This window comes from Monodon monoceros, unplaced genomic scaffold (assembly GCF_005190385.1).
Source record: "Monodon monoceros isolate NGI ecotype Baffin Bay Population unplaced genomic scaffold, NGI_Narwhal_1 Super_Scaffold_1, whole genome shotgun sequence".
NCBI classification, from domain to species: domain Eukaryota; kingdom Metazoa; phylum Chordata; class Mammalia; order Artiodactyla; family Monodontidae; genus Monodon; species Monodon monoceros.
In genome coordinates this window covers 80,727,078-80,743,334 of record NW_021703765.1, presented here as the reverse complement: position 1 = coordinate 80,743,334, position 16,257 = coordinate 80,727,078, and the positions used below count along the sequence as shown (strand labels likewise).

Genomic DNA, 16,257 nt, shown 5'->3' with positions numbered 1-16,257 from the left:
TGCTTTTTCCTCATTACACTTGAGAGAAATAGGAGGCCGAGGGAGGGCCAGCTGCTGGCTAGAAGACACACAGCTGGGCAGAGGCAGGGCTGAGCCTGGAACCCAGGACTCCCAGCATTCTAGCCCAGGGTATCCAGCTCGGTGGTGGTTACTGGGCATCTGCCATTCATTCATTCATTCATTCAAATAATTGTTGACTGTGTTGCAGGTATGGGGGATAAAATAGAGAACTGGTTCCTGTCCACATGGAGCTTACAGCCAGTATGGGAGACAGACATTAATCAAATAATCACATAATATACCATGTGACCCAGCAATTCCAGTTCTAGGCATATGCACAAGAAAACTTAAAATATATGACCACATAAAAATGTGCACACAAATGTTCATAGCAACACTATTCCCAACAGCCAAAAGGTGGAAACAATCTACATGTCCATCAACTGAAGAATGGATAAACAAAATATGATCTCTGCACACAGTGGAACATTATTCAACCATAAAAAGGAATGGAATACTGAGACAAGCTATAATTTGGATGAACCTCAAAAACATGCTAAGTGAAGGTAGCCAGACACAAAAGCCCCCATATTGTATGAGTCCATTTATTTGAAATGTCCAGAATAGACCAATCCATAGAGACAGAAAGCAGACTGGTGGTTGCAGGGACTGGGGAAAGGAGAGTATGGGGAGTGACTTCTGGTGGGTACGCGGTTTCTTTCAGGGTGATGGAAATGTTCTGGAATTAGATAGTGATGATGGTTGCGCAACTCTGAATGTACTAAAAATCTCTGAATTTCTTTAATGGGTTTTTTTTTAACTTTTATTTATTTTTTGGCTGCGTTGCGTCTTCGTTGCTATACACGAGCTTTCTCTAGTTGTGGCGAGCGGGGGCTACCCTTCGTTGCAGTGTGCAGGCTTCTCCTCTTGTTGCAGAACACGGGCTCTAGGCGTGCAGGCTTCAGTAGATGTGGCACCTGGGCTCAGTAGTTGCAGCACGCGGGCTCTAGAGCACAAGCTCAGTAGATGTGGCACACGGGCTTAGTTGCTTTGTGGCATGTGTGGTCTTCCCGGACCAGGGCTCGAACCCGTGTCGCCTACGTTGGCAGGCGGATTCTTAATCACTGCGCCACCAGGGAAGTCCCTCTCTGAATTTTATACTTTAAAAGAGTGGATCTTGGGAATTCCCTGGTGGTCCAGTGGTTAGGACTTCATGCTTCTACTGCAGGGGGCATGGGTTCAATCCCTGGTTGGGGAACTGAGATCCCACAAGCTGCGTGGCACATCCAATTAAAAAAAAAAAAAAGAGTGGATCTTATGGTAAGTGAATTATATCTCGATTTTATTTTAAAACGGTGATTCATGCTAAAGGAGAGGGATGGTGCCAGAAGGTCCCATAACTGAGGGAGGGTCTGGAGTGCGTAACTAACTGTGTGGACTCTAGAGCCAGTCTGCCTCGGTTCCTTACTGCCTCCGTGTCTTTGGATAAATTATTTAGCCTCTTTGCGCCTCAGTTTTCTCATCTCTAAAATGGGAATACTAATAACAATACTTACCCCCAGATTGGTGTTCTGAGAATTAAATGAGTTAGTTCATTTAAAGTGTTAGCTGTTGTTATTATTACCATGATAGTCTGGGGGAGTCAAAAAGGCTTCCTCAAGGAGGTGATCAAAAGAATGAGTGAAAGTAAACTAGGTGAAGCGGGGGGGGGGGGGGGGGGGCATGTGCAAAGGCCCTGAGGCAGGAGAAATTGCAGTGCAGTCAGGAAAGTATAAGAAGGCAAGGGTGCCTGTTGTGCAAGCTGACAATGAGGGAGAGGGTCTGAATAAGGTCAGAGAGGTCGGCAGGGGCCAGTGATGCAGGCCAGGTAAGCTGCAGAGGGAAGTCTGCTTTTTTATCTGCAGGCACTGCGCTGAGTGCTGCGGAGGTTCAAGCAGCTTACAGCCCAGTGCAGGAGACAGACTTGGAGACCAGCAGCCACACTTAAGGTGGAAGGGGGTTGTCTTAGTGGTAAGGGGTTGTCTTAGTCTGGGTTCCCTTGAAGCAGAGCTTGAGAAAAGGACTCTGGGCAGGAGGTTAATTTGTGAGGTGATCCCAAAGACCAGAGAAGTGAGGGAAGGAGGAAAAGGGAAGTTGAGGGTGTGTCATTGAGGTCACAGTGGGAGCTCGGTCCCGCTGGGACCTCTGAGAAGCACCATAGGACACCTCCCGGAACTGTCTTTCTGGAGAAGAAAGGCTTAGAACAGTTATCCACAGATGCGTGGCCCCCGGAGGTGTCGTCTCCCCAACGCTCCTGGGCAGAACTTGTGGAGCAGAAATGGAAAGACATACAGTGTGTGCTTGAGGTGGGCCCCTGTCCACATGGATGGAACTGCACCACAGCTGCAGCAAAATCCAGGTGGGCCCAGGGTGTGACACGGGGCCCCAGAGGTGTCTCCCACGTAGATGCGCCCCCAGAATGTGCCAGGAACACAGAGATAGTGCAGTTAATCCTGATGGGGGTGGCGTGGAGTTTCACGGACCAGCTCTTGCTTCAGCTGGATGTCAGTGATAATAACGCTAAGATTTTGACAGGTAGGTGTAGAAGATGGAGGTGCCGTTTCAGGAGAGTATAATGAACCATCACAGGAAAGCTCCGCGCTTGCCATTTGTTCCAACAAATATTTATTGACTGTTTCTGGTTTGCAGGCACTGTGCTGGTCTCTTGGGTTACAGGTGGGGGAGGTTAGACAGAGGAGCTTACCATCAGGTTGGCTCTAGTCCGAGCACAGTCATTAAGTGTCTTGTGAATTCAGGCCATACACTTCTAGGTTCTTGGAAGGACAAGAACCTCTGGGTTACAGATAGGGAGTTAATGGAGAGAAGCCCTAAAAGGGAGAGGTTAGAGTCTGCTTTTGGCTAAAAGTGAGCCTAAGTTAAAATGGTTTAAGGATTTTTTTTTTTTTAAGGAATTTTCGGCTGAATAACTAAAAGCTTTGAGTTAATGATGGCTTCAGGTATAGCTGGTTCCAGGTGCCCAAATGATACTGTCAGGAATTTGTTTCAGACCTTCTCTCAGCTTTGCTTTCCTCTGTGTTGTTGTCATTCTCAAGCAGCCTCTTGCCATATAGTGGCCCCTGGTACTCAGCCAGCTTTGCAACCCCAGCAGAAAGAAATTGCTTCTTTCCCAGATTCTCAGCGAGAGTCTCAGGGAGCCTCTCATTAGCCCACCACTGAATCAGTCTTTGTAGTCTGAGGTTAGAATATGCATGTCGTCCATTCCTGAGCCACATGGAGATGGCACCCATCTAAGCCACACTCACAGAGAGTGGGAAAGGGAAGTTTCTCCAGAGGAAAATTGCAATGACTCAGCCCAAAGATGTGTGGGAATGGATACAGACCAATCGGAGACAACAGATGTTAATCGTCCGTGCCAGAGAGTCGGGGCTGAGAATGCCACACACAAAAAACACTGAGCAGTGAGGGATGTGGATTCTTTCACAGGGTTTCTGCAGGGGAGTGACAGGATCAGCTCTGAGCTTACGGAAGAGAGTTTGAACAAGGAGCTGGTGGCAGACGTGGCTGTTGGGAACCTTTTGCAGTAGTCCCGGCAAGAGAGGTGAGGGCTGGACCAAATCTGTAGCAGGGGGATGGAAAGGAGGCGCCAGGGGGAGAAGCTTGGCGCCATCACACCCCCCCCCAGCCTTCCCTGGGTACCCCTTCCAACCTCCTGAGCCCCACGAGAGCTCAGGCCTGTCTCCGGCTGGGCAGGTGGGGCCTGGTCCAAACCTGGGTCCTGAGGACATCACCCCAGCCACAAGACTCTGAACCCCGCTCCAGGTCTCTTTAGGACAAGGGCATTTCACACCTCCATGGCACGGCTGCCAGTCGGTTGCAGTTTCCTTTCTGGCACGATGGGGGTGGGACAGAAACAGGGGAGTAAAATCCGGTAGCAGTTATGACTGACCCACTGAGCTTCTTTGCAGCATCTGTTCCCAAACCCAGAGCGTCTTTGCGGGGTTTGACGGCATCCCTTGGAGCTGAGTGGCATTCAGGATGCTTGTCACTCAAACAGGGAAGCCGCGGGTAGTGGTGGCTTCATCACCTGCTGCCATGTGACTTGGGGCCTGTCCATCTCTTTGATGGTCAGTTTCCTATCTGACAAATGAGGGACATGAACTTGACTTGATTCAGTCGGTCTAAAGGTTAGTGTGGCACGGATAGAGGACGGTGGGATCAGAGGAGGACACAGTGAATTCTGAGTGGAGAGGAGAGGGCAGTGCAGCTCTTCAGGGCCTTGAGATGGGTCTTGTGGGATGGGTAGGATGTCCAGGGGTAGAATGTGGGGCAGGCCATTCCAGGCAGGACGAACAGCATGATCCAGACTAGAGAACGTGCAGGGTGCGGCTGGGGTTGCGGTTAGTCCTGGCACCAGGTTGGTGAGGGAAGGTGGGAGCTATGGAGGGATCCAGAGCGGGGGAGGAATCCATTCTTATCATTGCTTCTTGATTCATATGATTCTTTCTGAGATGCATCACCGTCATTTCAGTGTGATCTCCAGTAGGCAAGACTCTTTGTATATTTTTATAACATATTTATTGAGGTGGAATTTATTGAGATGTAATTCACAGACTATACAATCCAACCATTTAAAGTGTACAAGTCAGTGTTCTTTTGTTTGTTTGGTTGGTTTTCGTTTTGTGTGGTTTCTTCATTTTTTGGCCGCGCCGCATGGCCTGTGGGATCTCAGTTCCCTGACCAGGGATCGAACCCGCGCCCCCTGCATTAGAAGGGCGGGATCTTAACCGCTGGACCACCAGGGAAGTCCCCAAGTCAGTGCTTTTTAGTATATTCACTGTACTGTGAGATCGTCACCACTATCTAGAACTTTTCCATCTCCCCAGAAAGCTATGCCATACACATTAGCACTCAATCCCCATCTCTGTCTCCCCCCAGCCCTGGCAACCACTAATCTACTTGCTGTCTCTATGGATTTGCCTCTTTTGGACATTTCAAAAATGTCCAGAAATGTCCAAAATGGAAATGGAATCATACAACAGGGGATCCTGACTGCCTTCTCACTCAGCATGTTTTCCAGTTCATCCAGCTTCTCATATTTTAACTGACGGTTTTCCTGCCTTTGACAGTTAGACATATAAACCCTTAAGAAAATGAGGTTGGCTTCCTGTCTAAGGGACTTTATATAAAATCAATAAGAAGACTGTAAAGTTAATAGTACCTCCTTGATGTCACTGTCTCTGCCTTACAAGTTCTGATTTCTTAGTAAGTGAAGGTTTTTTCTTTTTAAGTGTACAGGGAAAGCAGATAGGGTCCTGGTGGCTGGCCTGTGAAACAGGGTTTTCAGGCCGAATTCATTCGCGGTAGCCTGGAGCTACCAAGGGTGACCAGAGCACAGTCATTCCCCATTGCTGGCCCAGCGGCTGCTCAGAAGTGTGTTCAGTGGCCTTCAAGAGCACAGGAAGTGGCCTTGCTGTGCCCAGGCAGTGGGGAGTGTGCCCAGGAGGCCAGGCCTCAGGATGGAGAGCCCTGGTGGAGGGTGTCACCTCCCTCCACCAATGACAAGGCCCCATTGCTTGTCATCCGGTCTCTGGGGCCTCCCTAGGGAGCACCTGGGGCCTCGGGCATCTCCCTCAAGCTGTGCCCAGAGATCCTCAGGGGACCAGCAGACAATCGGCGATAACCCGAGCCACCTCCGCGGTCCCTCGTGGAATAAGCCTAGAAGGCTCGCTTCTGATTAGCCCGATTGCCGTGTTGGGAAGAGCCTTCGCTGTGTCTCTTGAGGACTGGCCTGCATCAGTGCCTGTGCTGGTCTCCGAAGAGCTGGACCCCCAAGCTTACCCTCTTCTGCACTTGCAGGCAATGGTCCCGGAAGACAGGACTTTTTTTGCAAACCTGTCTGGGAATCCCCCAAGCTATAAGGGAATCAGGTTGCTCCTCTGATAGAAGAGCTGTCCCTGGGACTTCCCTGGTGGTCCAGTGGTTAAGACTCCACGCTTCCACTGCAGGGGGCATGGGTTTGATTCCTGGTCAGGGAACTAAGATCCCACAAGCCGCTCGGCACAGCCAAAAAAAAAAAAAGAGAGAGCTGTCCAGAGGAAAAGAACTCAGGTTCTAAGGAAGCCCTTTGATGTCCTGGGTGATGTCAACCCATGGGAACTGCTGCGCCTTGAAAGCCTGTGTTCATAGGAATCCCCGGATGTCAGGGTGGGAAGGGCCCTTAGAAATATTATTGGGTTTTTTTGTTTGTTTTTTTTTTTTTTTTGGTCCACGCTGCACGGCATGTGGGATCTTAGTTCCCCGACCAGGGATCGAACCTGCGCCCCCTGCATTGGCAGCATGGAGTCTTAACCACTGGACCACCACAGAAGTCCTTATTGGGTTTTTGAGGGCTAGATGGGGAAACGAGGGCCCAGGGAGGAGCAAGCAGCTTGCCCAAAGTCCCCTTGGAAAGTGAGGGGCGTGTGGACCCTTCAGCTGGCCCTTCCCAGAGAGGCCGAAAGTCAGGGGACTTGCCCAATGAATGTCAGGGCCTGAGTTGTTTGGGGAGGGAGGGGCTGGAGGGAGTGTGTGAGCCTGAGATTAGAGTCTGCAGCCGCCAGCACCTATGGAGTCCACAGGCAGGGAAGGAAAAAGGGGAGGGCAGTGGGCAGCCATAGAAATAGCATGTAAAAGGGAGCAGCTGCTATGCAGTTACCAGCCCAGTGCTGCCATGTGGACCCAGTGGGACCCAGTCTTCCAATTTTTTTCCCAAAAGGAAGCCCCAGACCCAAACTTCAGTGTGAAATCTCCTGATCTAAAACCATTGGCAACTAATTCAAAAGAGTTTTAGAACACAGTGAAGGCCAAACAAAATGGGGGAGGGTGCCCCCGCCAGGGTGGGCCCAGAGTTCTTGGTGAACTCCTACACATTCGTCAAGACCCCATGCACAGAGACCACATCTGCAGTAACGTCTTCCGTGATCCTTCTCGGAGCCTGTACCTCTTTAATTATATTACCTTGTAAATTTGTGTGTATCTTTCCTCCACCACCAACTGTCCTATTTGTCTCATTAGCTCAGTGACCAGCAGGCAGAAAGTTGATGCCCAGTAATGTTAAGTAAATACTAGACATCCGGGCTTCCCTGGTGGCGCAGTGGTTGAGAGTCCACCTGCCTATGCAGGGGACACGGGTTCGTGCCCCGGTCCGGGAAGATCCCACATGCCGCGGAGCGGCTGGGCCCGTGAGCCATGGCCGCTGAGCCTGCGCGTCCGGAGCCCGTGCTCCGCAACGGGAGAGGCCACAACAGTGAGAGGCCCGCGGGCCGCAAAAAAAAAAAAAAAAAAAAACTAGACATCTGAGGATGCTCTGTGATTAACCTGGGCAGAGGAAGAGAAGGGAACTGGCCTTAGTGAGTGCCTGCTGTATACTAGGCATTTGCACTACGGAGCTTGGGTAGGGGGTACCATCTGAATGTGTGGCCATCAGGTGGTCCGAGGAGCAGCCCCCAAGGCTCTGCAGAGGGAGTCAAACACTGAAGACGCACCCTGAGGACACAGCCCCCCGAAGGTGTGGCATCAGCGGACGCCTTAGAGTGCCTTCTCGGGAAGTTAAATCCTCCACCATTTCCTCCCCAAGTTCGTGGGTGGAAAGAGGCCCCACTCCGATGCCCAGCCGGTCTGAGGGGGCGGCGTGTGTCAGGTTTCAGTTTCCTGCTGCCACGAGGCGCCTCCCCTGCTGCCTGCTGCTCAGCTGCTGACCTGCCGGGCGGCTCTTCTGTCACCTGATCTGCCCTGGTGGGAGGTGTCTCCTTTCAAGCGTCCTTTCCCAGAACAGCACGTCCCTGACTCTCCCAGGACGGGAGGCCTCTCAGCTCTGTCTTCTGGAGTCCTTCAGCATCCTGGCCCATCTAGGTGGGAGTCCCTTTCTCCTTGTGCTTCTGTGGGATTTTTTGGGGGGGGGTGGGGGCGGGGGGCAGTTCTGTATTTCAGTCCCTCCTTCCCCTGTTCCAGAGCTTTCCCACTGTTGCCCTCAGCTTCTGTCCACTCCTTCTAGACGATCACGAGACATTGGCAGCTCAAGGGTGTCAGGAATAGTGCACTGCCTGCAGAGTGTGGGCCGCCTGCAGATTTGGCCAGCTGACTTGGAAAGCTTGCAAAAACTTCCTTGCTATCAAAAAAGAAAAAAATGTTGGCAAGGATGTGGAGAATGTCAAACCCCTCCTACACCGCTAGCAAGAATGTAAAATGGGGCGGCCACCGTGGAAAACTGGCAGTTGCTCCAAAAGTTAAACATAGAGTCACCATATGACCCAGCAGTTCCACTCCTAGGTGTGTACCCCAGAGAACTGAAAACAGGTGTTCAAACAAATCTTCATACACAGATGTTCATGGTAGCATTGTTCCCAATAGCCAAAAGGTGGAAACAACCCAAATGTCCATCAGTGGATAAAAGGATAAATAAAATGTCTCTTCACACAGTGGAATAGTATTCAGCCATGAAGAGGAATGAAGTACTGACACAGGCTACAATGTGGATGAACCTTGAAAACATGATGCTGAGTGAAAGAAACCAGACACAAAAAGCCACATATCATATGATTCCATTTCTAGGAAATGTCCAGAAAAGGCAGATCCATAGAGATGGAAAGCAGATGGTGGTTGCCGGGGGCTTGCGGGGGGGGGGGGGGGGGGTGGATGGGGAGTGACTGCTAATGGGTGTGGAGTTTCCTCTGGAAAATGTTTTGGAACTAGGTAGAGGTGGTAGTTGCACAGCACTGTGAATGTCCTAAACACCACCCACTGCATTGCGCATTTTAAAATGGAAATTTTATGTCAAGCGAATTTTATCACAGTTTTTTTTAAAAAAGCTCCTTGCTGTGGAAGAGGGCAGGAGGATGGGATTTGGGTGTGGAGCAGGTGATTTAACAGGCTAGGATCCATCTGTGTGACCTGTGTGGAAAAGAAATAAATGCCCTGCGTGTGAACATTGGCTGGGATGTTACCAACCCCCCCCCGCCCCAACCAGGGCTTCCACCAAACTCCAGTGAAAAGATGCTCACAGCCACTGGGGAGGAGCAGGCTTGACCAGAAGGCCAGTAACAAATGGGAAACTGTATATGACTTAATATCAAATGAAAAGGAATAGAGAATTGCGCATTGGCTCTGATTCCAACAACTTTGGCCAAATTAGCAATGCACTTGGCTAGAAAATGAGTCAAGAACGTGGGAAAGGGAAAGCAGGCAGATTGAAGAGGGTGGCAGCATTGGGTAGTACACGGTTTCTTCTCCTCGGACACCTTTTCATGTTATTTGTCATAAAACCCTGGGTCAGGTGGGGAGGCGCCAGGACTGCAGGTCTGGCTATCGAGAAGTCAAACAGTGCGCAGGTGGCCGCTCGCTTTGGTCTCCCGAGGGATGCTGACTGCACAGAACATGAGCAGAGGCCACCCTCGAGTTCTTAAAATAGCGTCCTCAGCAAGCTGCTCAGGCCCTGGGAGGGTGGGAAATTCGGGCTCCGGCAGGATGCGGAGTGGGTGCTGGTGGCAGCGGCCAGGAATTCATTAGCAGCATCTCTGCCCTCCTCCAGATGGAGCTGGGTGGAGACGGGTGTGTCTCCGAGGCAGAGAAGGTGGCCATGGATCTCAAGGACCCCAACCGCCCCCGGTTCACACTGCAGGAACTGCGGGACGTGCTGCACGAGAGGAACGAGCTCAAGTCCAAAGTGTTTTTGTTGCAGGAGGAACTGGCATACTATAAGAGGTGAGTGCCCCTGGGAGCTCCCAGGCTGGCTCCTTTCTGAGGTTGTGCAGAGTCTGGGGACAAATTCACACCTGGAAGACAAGGATTGCATCTGTATTCGTTGTGGGGACCATCTCTGGCCTGAAGCACATACATACCAACTCATAATTCCTTTCTGAAACTCGGGCTCAGGTGCACTCCTGTTAGAAAAGAATATTATGTATACTGTATTACCTTATTACCTTATACTGCCAGCGAGCTCTGGGGCAGTTCTTCCAAAATCAAACACGTGAATATGTTTGCAGCAAAAGATACGAACATTCCTACTAAATGGGATAAATAAAGACTATAAACAGCCTCACGAGATTTCATTTCAGGTTTTGCCACCAAGTGAATGACCAAAAATAAAAGAAAACAAAACAAATTTTGGTTTTTAGAGCCTTTTGGATTTTGGAATTAGAGATAAGAGATGGTGGAGCGATAGAGCCTAATATTTGATCATTTAGTCCATCCGTGGCCAATGAACTCCTTGTACATATTAGAGCCACACTGTCTGATACCCTAGCCACTAGCCACATGTGGCTATTTAAATTTAAATGAGTTAAACTTAAGTAAAATGTAAAATTCGGTTCCTCAGTTGCACTCGGCACATTTCAAGCGTTCCATTGACACATGTGAACAATGAAGATATAGAATATTTCCATCCTCGTGGAAAGTTCTGTGGACAGCACTGCACCTGGCTTAGAGCACCATCTAATACCATGCCACCTCCCACTTGTTCAGCTTTGTACACACTACCCTGCTATTGGTTCCTCAAAACACACCACGCTCGGTTCTACCTCAAGACCTTTGCACATGCTCTTGCAGCTGGGAAAACATTCCCCTTGGTTCTTCCCATGGTTGGCTCCTGGTCATTCAGGGTTTGGGTCAGATGTCACCTCCTGAGAGAGGCCTTCCTTCTTCATCAACACGCCTCCAAAGGAGCGCTCTGTCCTAGTCACTGTCTATCACTTTACCCAGTTTTACTTTCTTCATGGCTCTTTTCATCGTCTCACATTATCCTGTTTATGAACATGCTTGTTTTATTGTCTGTTTCCGCATTAGACTGCAACAACATGGGACCAGAAACCTTATTTGTCTTGTTCATGACTAAGTTCCCTGCACTTAGGATGCAGCTTAGCTCAGAGTAGATGCACAACAACTACCTGTTGAATGGAAAGCTGGAAGGAAGGACAGATGCACCAGATGTGGTCCCTGCCCCAGTAGGGAAGATAAGACATCAGAGAAAATACAGTGCCACACATGTTTATTGAGAACCCACTGTGAGTCTGCCACATAAGAAAGTTTTATGACAGTGTGTGCACTGGCTGTTCAAAGAAGAGAGAAATCACTTCTGGCTTGGGAATGGGGCGGAAATCAGGAAGGCTTCATGGAGGAGGTGGCATTTGAACTGGGCCTTCCCTAAAGGATAGGGGTGTACGTTTCAGGTATGGAAGATGTTGTGGGTGGCATATTCTAGGCAGAATAAACCACAAAGGTGTGGAGACAAGGAAGCATTTGGCAAGAACAGAAAATAGGAAGCCATTCTTTTCGGCTAGAATCTCCAAAGTAAACTTAAAATAGAGATGTGGGTACCTTCCTGAAATTTCTCACATGTGACCAACTGGGCCAAACGGCCTGCAGGCACCTGTGTCCGTTGCCTCCAGGACTGATCCTTCCTCTTAACTGGCCATTCCAGAGGCCAGCCCCCGAGGCAGAGAGCCTATGGGGCAAAGGCCACCGTTGCTGTCCTCCTGGGTCCCTTATTTTCACTCCCTGAAAAAGTACATGCCCTCCCAGACCATCAGAGAGAATATTCCAGCTCTCATGGAATTTTTGACTCTTATCTCACACCTCTCAACTCCTTCCAGTGAAGAAATAGAAGAGGAAAATCGAATACCCCAACCTCCACCCGTCACCCACCCGAGAATGTCCCCCCAGCCGGAGTCTGGGATCAAGCGACTGTAAGTGCTGCGCTCCCGGCGTCTGGGGCTGCTCGCTCGCGGCTGAGCTGGCGGCTCACACGGCCTCTCACTTCTCCTGGGCACCTGCTCCAGGGCTGGGCTTGTTACTAACCACCTCCCGTGGGGCTTGGCCTAAGCCCGGGGCACGCTGGGCCTGGCCCTTGACTGCAGAGTCACCTCTGTACATTGAAGGCTGAGTTCCTCCTTGTGGGGGGGTCCCTGGGCAGAGAGGTTTGGGGAAGGCCTAGGGGGTGGGAAAGGGCTGGGGCCTGGGCTTGCTTGAGTGTGTCAGTCGGGGCATGTCTTTGAGGACAGCAAATACTGCATGGTGGGAAAGGTTCACGCATCTTAAGGCCTTGAAACCCCAGCTCCGAGGTGTCTGAATGGCCGCGGGTCCACCCCATATATGCTTTTCTGTGATGACTTCACCTATCCATCTGTCTCTCCATTAAGTATTCATTGGTGCATAATACAAGCAGCACTGGGCCCTGGTGGCTGTGGGGGACACACAAGAGAAAGAGTGGCCTAGTCCTAGCCCTCAACTAGACTTAAAGCTACTTCGGAGTCCTTGCATCAAAGGACTCCTTTGAGATTTGAATGAGAGTTTGCAGACCCTTTCAGCGGCGGTGGGGGTGGTGGGGGTGGTGGGGGTGTGAGGGTGGAGTCATACAGTCTTGCAAACAGTTTTAGGTTCGTTAACCCCTGTAGCCCTTCAGATAAAGGGTTAAAGCTCTGGTCTAGTTAGCTAATATCTAGTAAGAACCTACTATGTGCTAATATCTAGTAAGATCCTACTATGTGCTAATATCTACTAAGAACCTATCTGCCGGGTGCCGTTCCTGCAGATAATGGCACTGAGTCCTCACCATAGCCCTGTGAGGTGAGGGCACTGTCATCCCCATTTTACAGTTAAGGAAACTGAAGCACTGGAGTCAATCACCTGCCTAGGGTCATACAGCTAATAAGAGGCAGAGTCAGGGTTCGAACCCAGGCAGCCTGGCCCAGAGCCCACGTTTCAAACTCTGCAGGAGGGCCTTCTGCTCCCAGTTGTCTTGTGGCCTCATTTTGTCCCCTGAGAGGGTCTTCCTGACTCTCAGCCTTGCACCTGCTTAGAGAAGAGGCTTCGGTTCTTCCCCCCAAACCCTGGTAGAAGCTTTGTGAAGGCGAGTGGCATGGGTTGGAAAGCCAACTGGGGTGTGTGGGGAGAGGAACTGAGGTGTTACTCAGATGCCTCAGCCTTTTTTTTTTTTTTTTTTTTTTTTTTTGCGGTTCGCGGGCCTCTCACCCTTGTGGCCTCTCCCGTTGCGGAGCACAGGCTCCGGACGCGCAGGCTCAGCGGCCATGGCTCACGGGCCCAGCCGCTCCGCGGCACGTGGGATCCTCCCGGACCGGGGCACGAACCCGTGTCCCCTGCATCGGCAGACGGACTCTCAAACACTGCGCCACCAGGGAAGCCCCGCCTCAACCTTTAAATTCCACTTTTGTTTGGAAATTCTTGGCTACTTCTTGTCCTGTGAATTGACGTAATCCATGGTGTTGGGGGATAGGAAGGGAACGCAAAATGTGTGTAACTGCTGGACCCTCTGCTCTTAGAAAGGGGCGACTTGTTCAGATACCGGGCCCTGGGAAAGGCTAGCTGCCCTCTGGAGTGTGTGGATTAACACGTGGCTCTTTTCCAAGCCTCTCCTGCCAGCTTCACGTTGCTTGTTTGCTTGGCCCTCGGTCAAGCAGATCCGCTAGATTTGGGAGGGGCTGTGGTCCCCAGTTCTGGTTAAGGATAAATATTTCCTGGGGGTGAAGCTTGGAACCAGATAGGCTTCCTCTGGATCCCAACAGCATGTTGGCCACGTATTAGTTTGTAATCTCCCACTGGCACTTGAAACGCAACTCAAAGTAATTTAAAGAAAGAAAAACTGTTGGCCAAGCAACTAGAGATTTTCAGGTCATCCTGGCTTCAGGCTCAGCTGGACCCAGGTCTTGTTCTCAGGGCTCTGCCTGGTTCCTTCTGCCTCAACCTGTTTTCCTTTCTGTGGGCTGTATTCTTGGGCGTGCTGTCCCCTCAGGGTGGCAGTATGGCCGCCATCAGCTCAGGCTTCTGCTTTCTTGTCTGAAACTCCAGTGGGAGGAGAGAATCTCCCACAGAAGTCACAGAATTGAGTCTCCTTGGCTCTGATTGGGTCACATGATCACCCCACAGGGCAGTGCATCCATAGGTCTGGTCTGGGTCTCATTCTCACGCCTGAAACTTAGAGTAGCTTTAACTCTATCCAGTTCCCATGGACAGGGATTTGGGGAAGGACAGACCCCAAGCAAGATCAGTTTGCTGAGCAGACGGAAGTAACCGGCGTCCACTGTAGCCTCATCCTGGGGGAGAGGGAGCCCTTTGGTCTCAATTCTATGATGTACTCAGTATCCTTGGTTAGGCTTTCCCATCCAGTGCTTGCTAAGAAATGGGACTGGCTTCGCTTAGACCCTGATCTGTCCACCAGCCCCACTTGCATGTAAGGATGAGCAGAAGCGATCTTAAATGCTTTGGGTTAAAACCTGGGGAAATTGAGAATAAGTTCACGAGCCCACACAGTTCCTCCCTTAGCTAAGGGAGGGGTGAGACCAAGAGACCAGCATCTATCTTCTTCTTTCAGCAGTTCCTTCCCTTTAACAATCAGACCTTTCTAGCATCTCTGCTCCAAGTGTGCTGCATTTACAGCATGTCTGGCACTGTAATTCCAAGTCATATGGAATTCTAAGACTTCCTTCTGAAGCGGGGATGTTCTGACTTTCTAGTTTTCCACTCCAGCCCCCTTTCTCTAAAACAGGTACTTAAGAGTTGGTTTTTGCAAATCGCAAACTGGGTAAAATCCAGAGGAAAGTTGTCAGAATTAACCAACAACGTTTTTCCCACTAGTTCTTCTACCCACACACGAGTAGGCTGTGGTGTCTGGTCCTCTTTTCCAGATTGTTCCAGAAAGGACCCTGGGGCCCTGTTCTCAAACCCTTCTCCCCTTCAGTTTGGCCTCTGGTTGCTCAGCAAGACCTGGGGCTCTGAGCCCAGCAGGAGAAGCAGATGGAATCTGGGAGTCAGAGACAGAGAGGGAGAGAGAATTCAGAATCTCTTGTCCACAGGGTGCAGGTGGCCAGTCCCATGGCCGCCCCAGCCTTGTAGGGGATAAGTGGAAGATCCAGATGGCACAGAAGGCTTTTGACCAGCCCAGACAGGACACTGGTCACTTTGTCCACCTCGGCCACTGACCGGAAGCTGCATCAGTGTGGCCAGGAGCTCAGAGCCTGGGACAGGGATGGATCTTCCCTGGGGACCGGGGCAAGGGAATGACAGTTCTTAAGACGGTTCCATGCCTGTCTCCCTCTCCATCCTTCACTCTCGGGCACTGGTCTGGGTCTGTCTGGTCCCTTTGTCCTTGCTTTTATGGAGTATTAGTCACACAGCCTCTTTAGTGCAGCTCACAGCTGTGCTCCAGCTCAGCTTCTCGCCCTCGACCACTTTTCCCCACCCTCCAGTAAGTAAGCAGTAGCTACCATGGAGGTTCGAAGGGGCTTCACCGGTTTGGAGCACTTGAACTAGGGTATCTTCCACCCTGTCAGAGATTCAGGGCTGGGACAATTAGCCCCATTTCTCAGATGAGGAAACTGGGGCCCAGAGAAGCCCACTGACTTCACTGCGATCACCTTGCTGGATGGATCAAAGTCGGGATTGGAACCCATGCCTTTTGATTGCCTCCTGGCCAAGACAAGACAGTGCTTGCCCCAGCTGTCTCGTTCGGCCTCCCCACCCACCTTTTCCTCACCCCATTTCCCGAGTCACCAGCTGTGGGCTGGCTGCCCAGTTCCCTTATCTCTCAAATGCACCACCAGCCAGAGCCACCAGAGTCTACATTTCTGGGCTGAACTGGTCAAGGGGACCAGAAACTCCTGCCGCCTGTCAAAACTGTGCCCAGAAAACCTTCCAAGAATAGCTTGTGACTGAGCAGCTGCTGGCCAGTCTGGGTTGGCACTGGCTGGGCAGGTCACGAGGGAGCGCCTGAGTGGCTCCAGCCTCATCCCCAGTGGACACCAGGCACCAGAGCCCCCTTTGTGCGGTGCCCGGCTCTCAATCCCGGGCTGACAGGTATACACACAGCTGCTCGCTGCTGAGCAGGGGCGGGGGGCTGACCTGAGAGGCAGGCAGCTGGCAGGGGGCGCAGAGGCACAGCCAGGGAAGCTGCGATCAGAACAACTGGCCTCACACACTGGAAAGCTTGGCCTCGAGCAGGCAGCCACCCAAGTATCCGACGGTAGCAACAGCAGGGCATTCTCTCCCTGTCCCCCTACCCACCGCCCTGCTCACTGCAGCCCAGAAATAGCTTCTTTACAGCCGCCCATCACACTGCCTGAAATGCCACTGTTAGAACTTCATTTGGTTTGATTTTTCCAGAAATAATTTGTCGCAGGGCGGGGTGGTGGCAGGGGCTCGGGGGAGTTTGAAACCAGCTACATCGTATCCAGGAGACAACTTTTGCCCAAAACAAGCCAGTCTTTTTTC

The 16,257-nt window shown here is 51.1% G+C and overlaps 1 protein-coding gene across 2 annotated transcripts in view; it reads left to right on the top strand.

Moving 5' to 3' along the window:
- Positions 1 to 16,257, top strand: part of RILPL1 (Rab interacting lysosomal protein like 1) — a 46,081-nt gene that overhangs the window by 23,616 nt on the left and 6,208 nt on the right. For both annotated transcript variants that reach the window (XM_029226697.1, XM_029226692.1), the window contains exons 5-6: positions 9,566 to 9,738; positions 11,628 to 11,720. In XM_029226697.1, the coding sequence (XP_029082530.1) occupies positions 9,566 to 9,738; positions 11,628 to 11,720 (266 nt within the window). The remainder of the gene's footprint in view (positions 1 to 9,565; positions 9,739 to 11,627; positions 11,721 to 16,257) is intronic.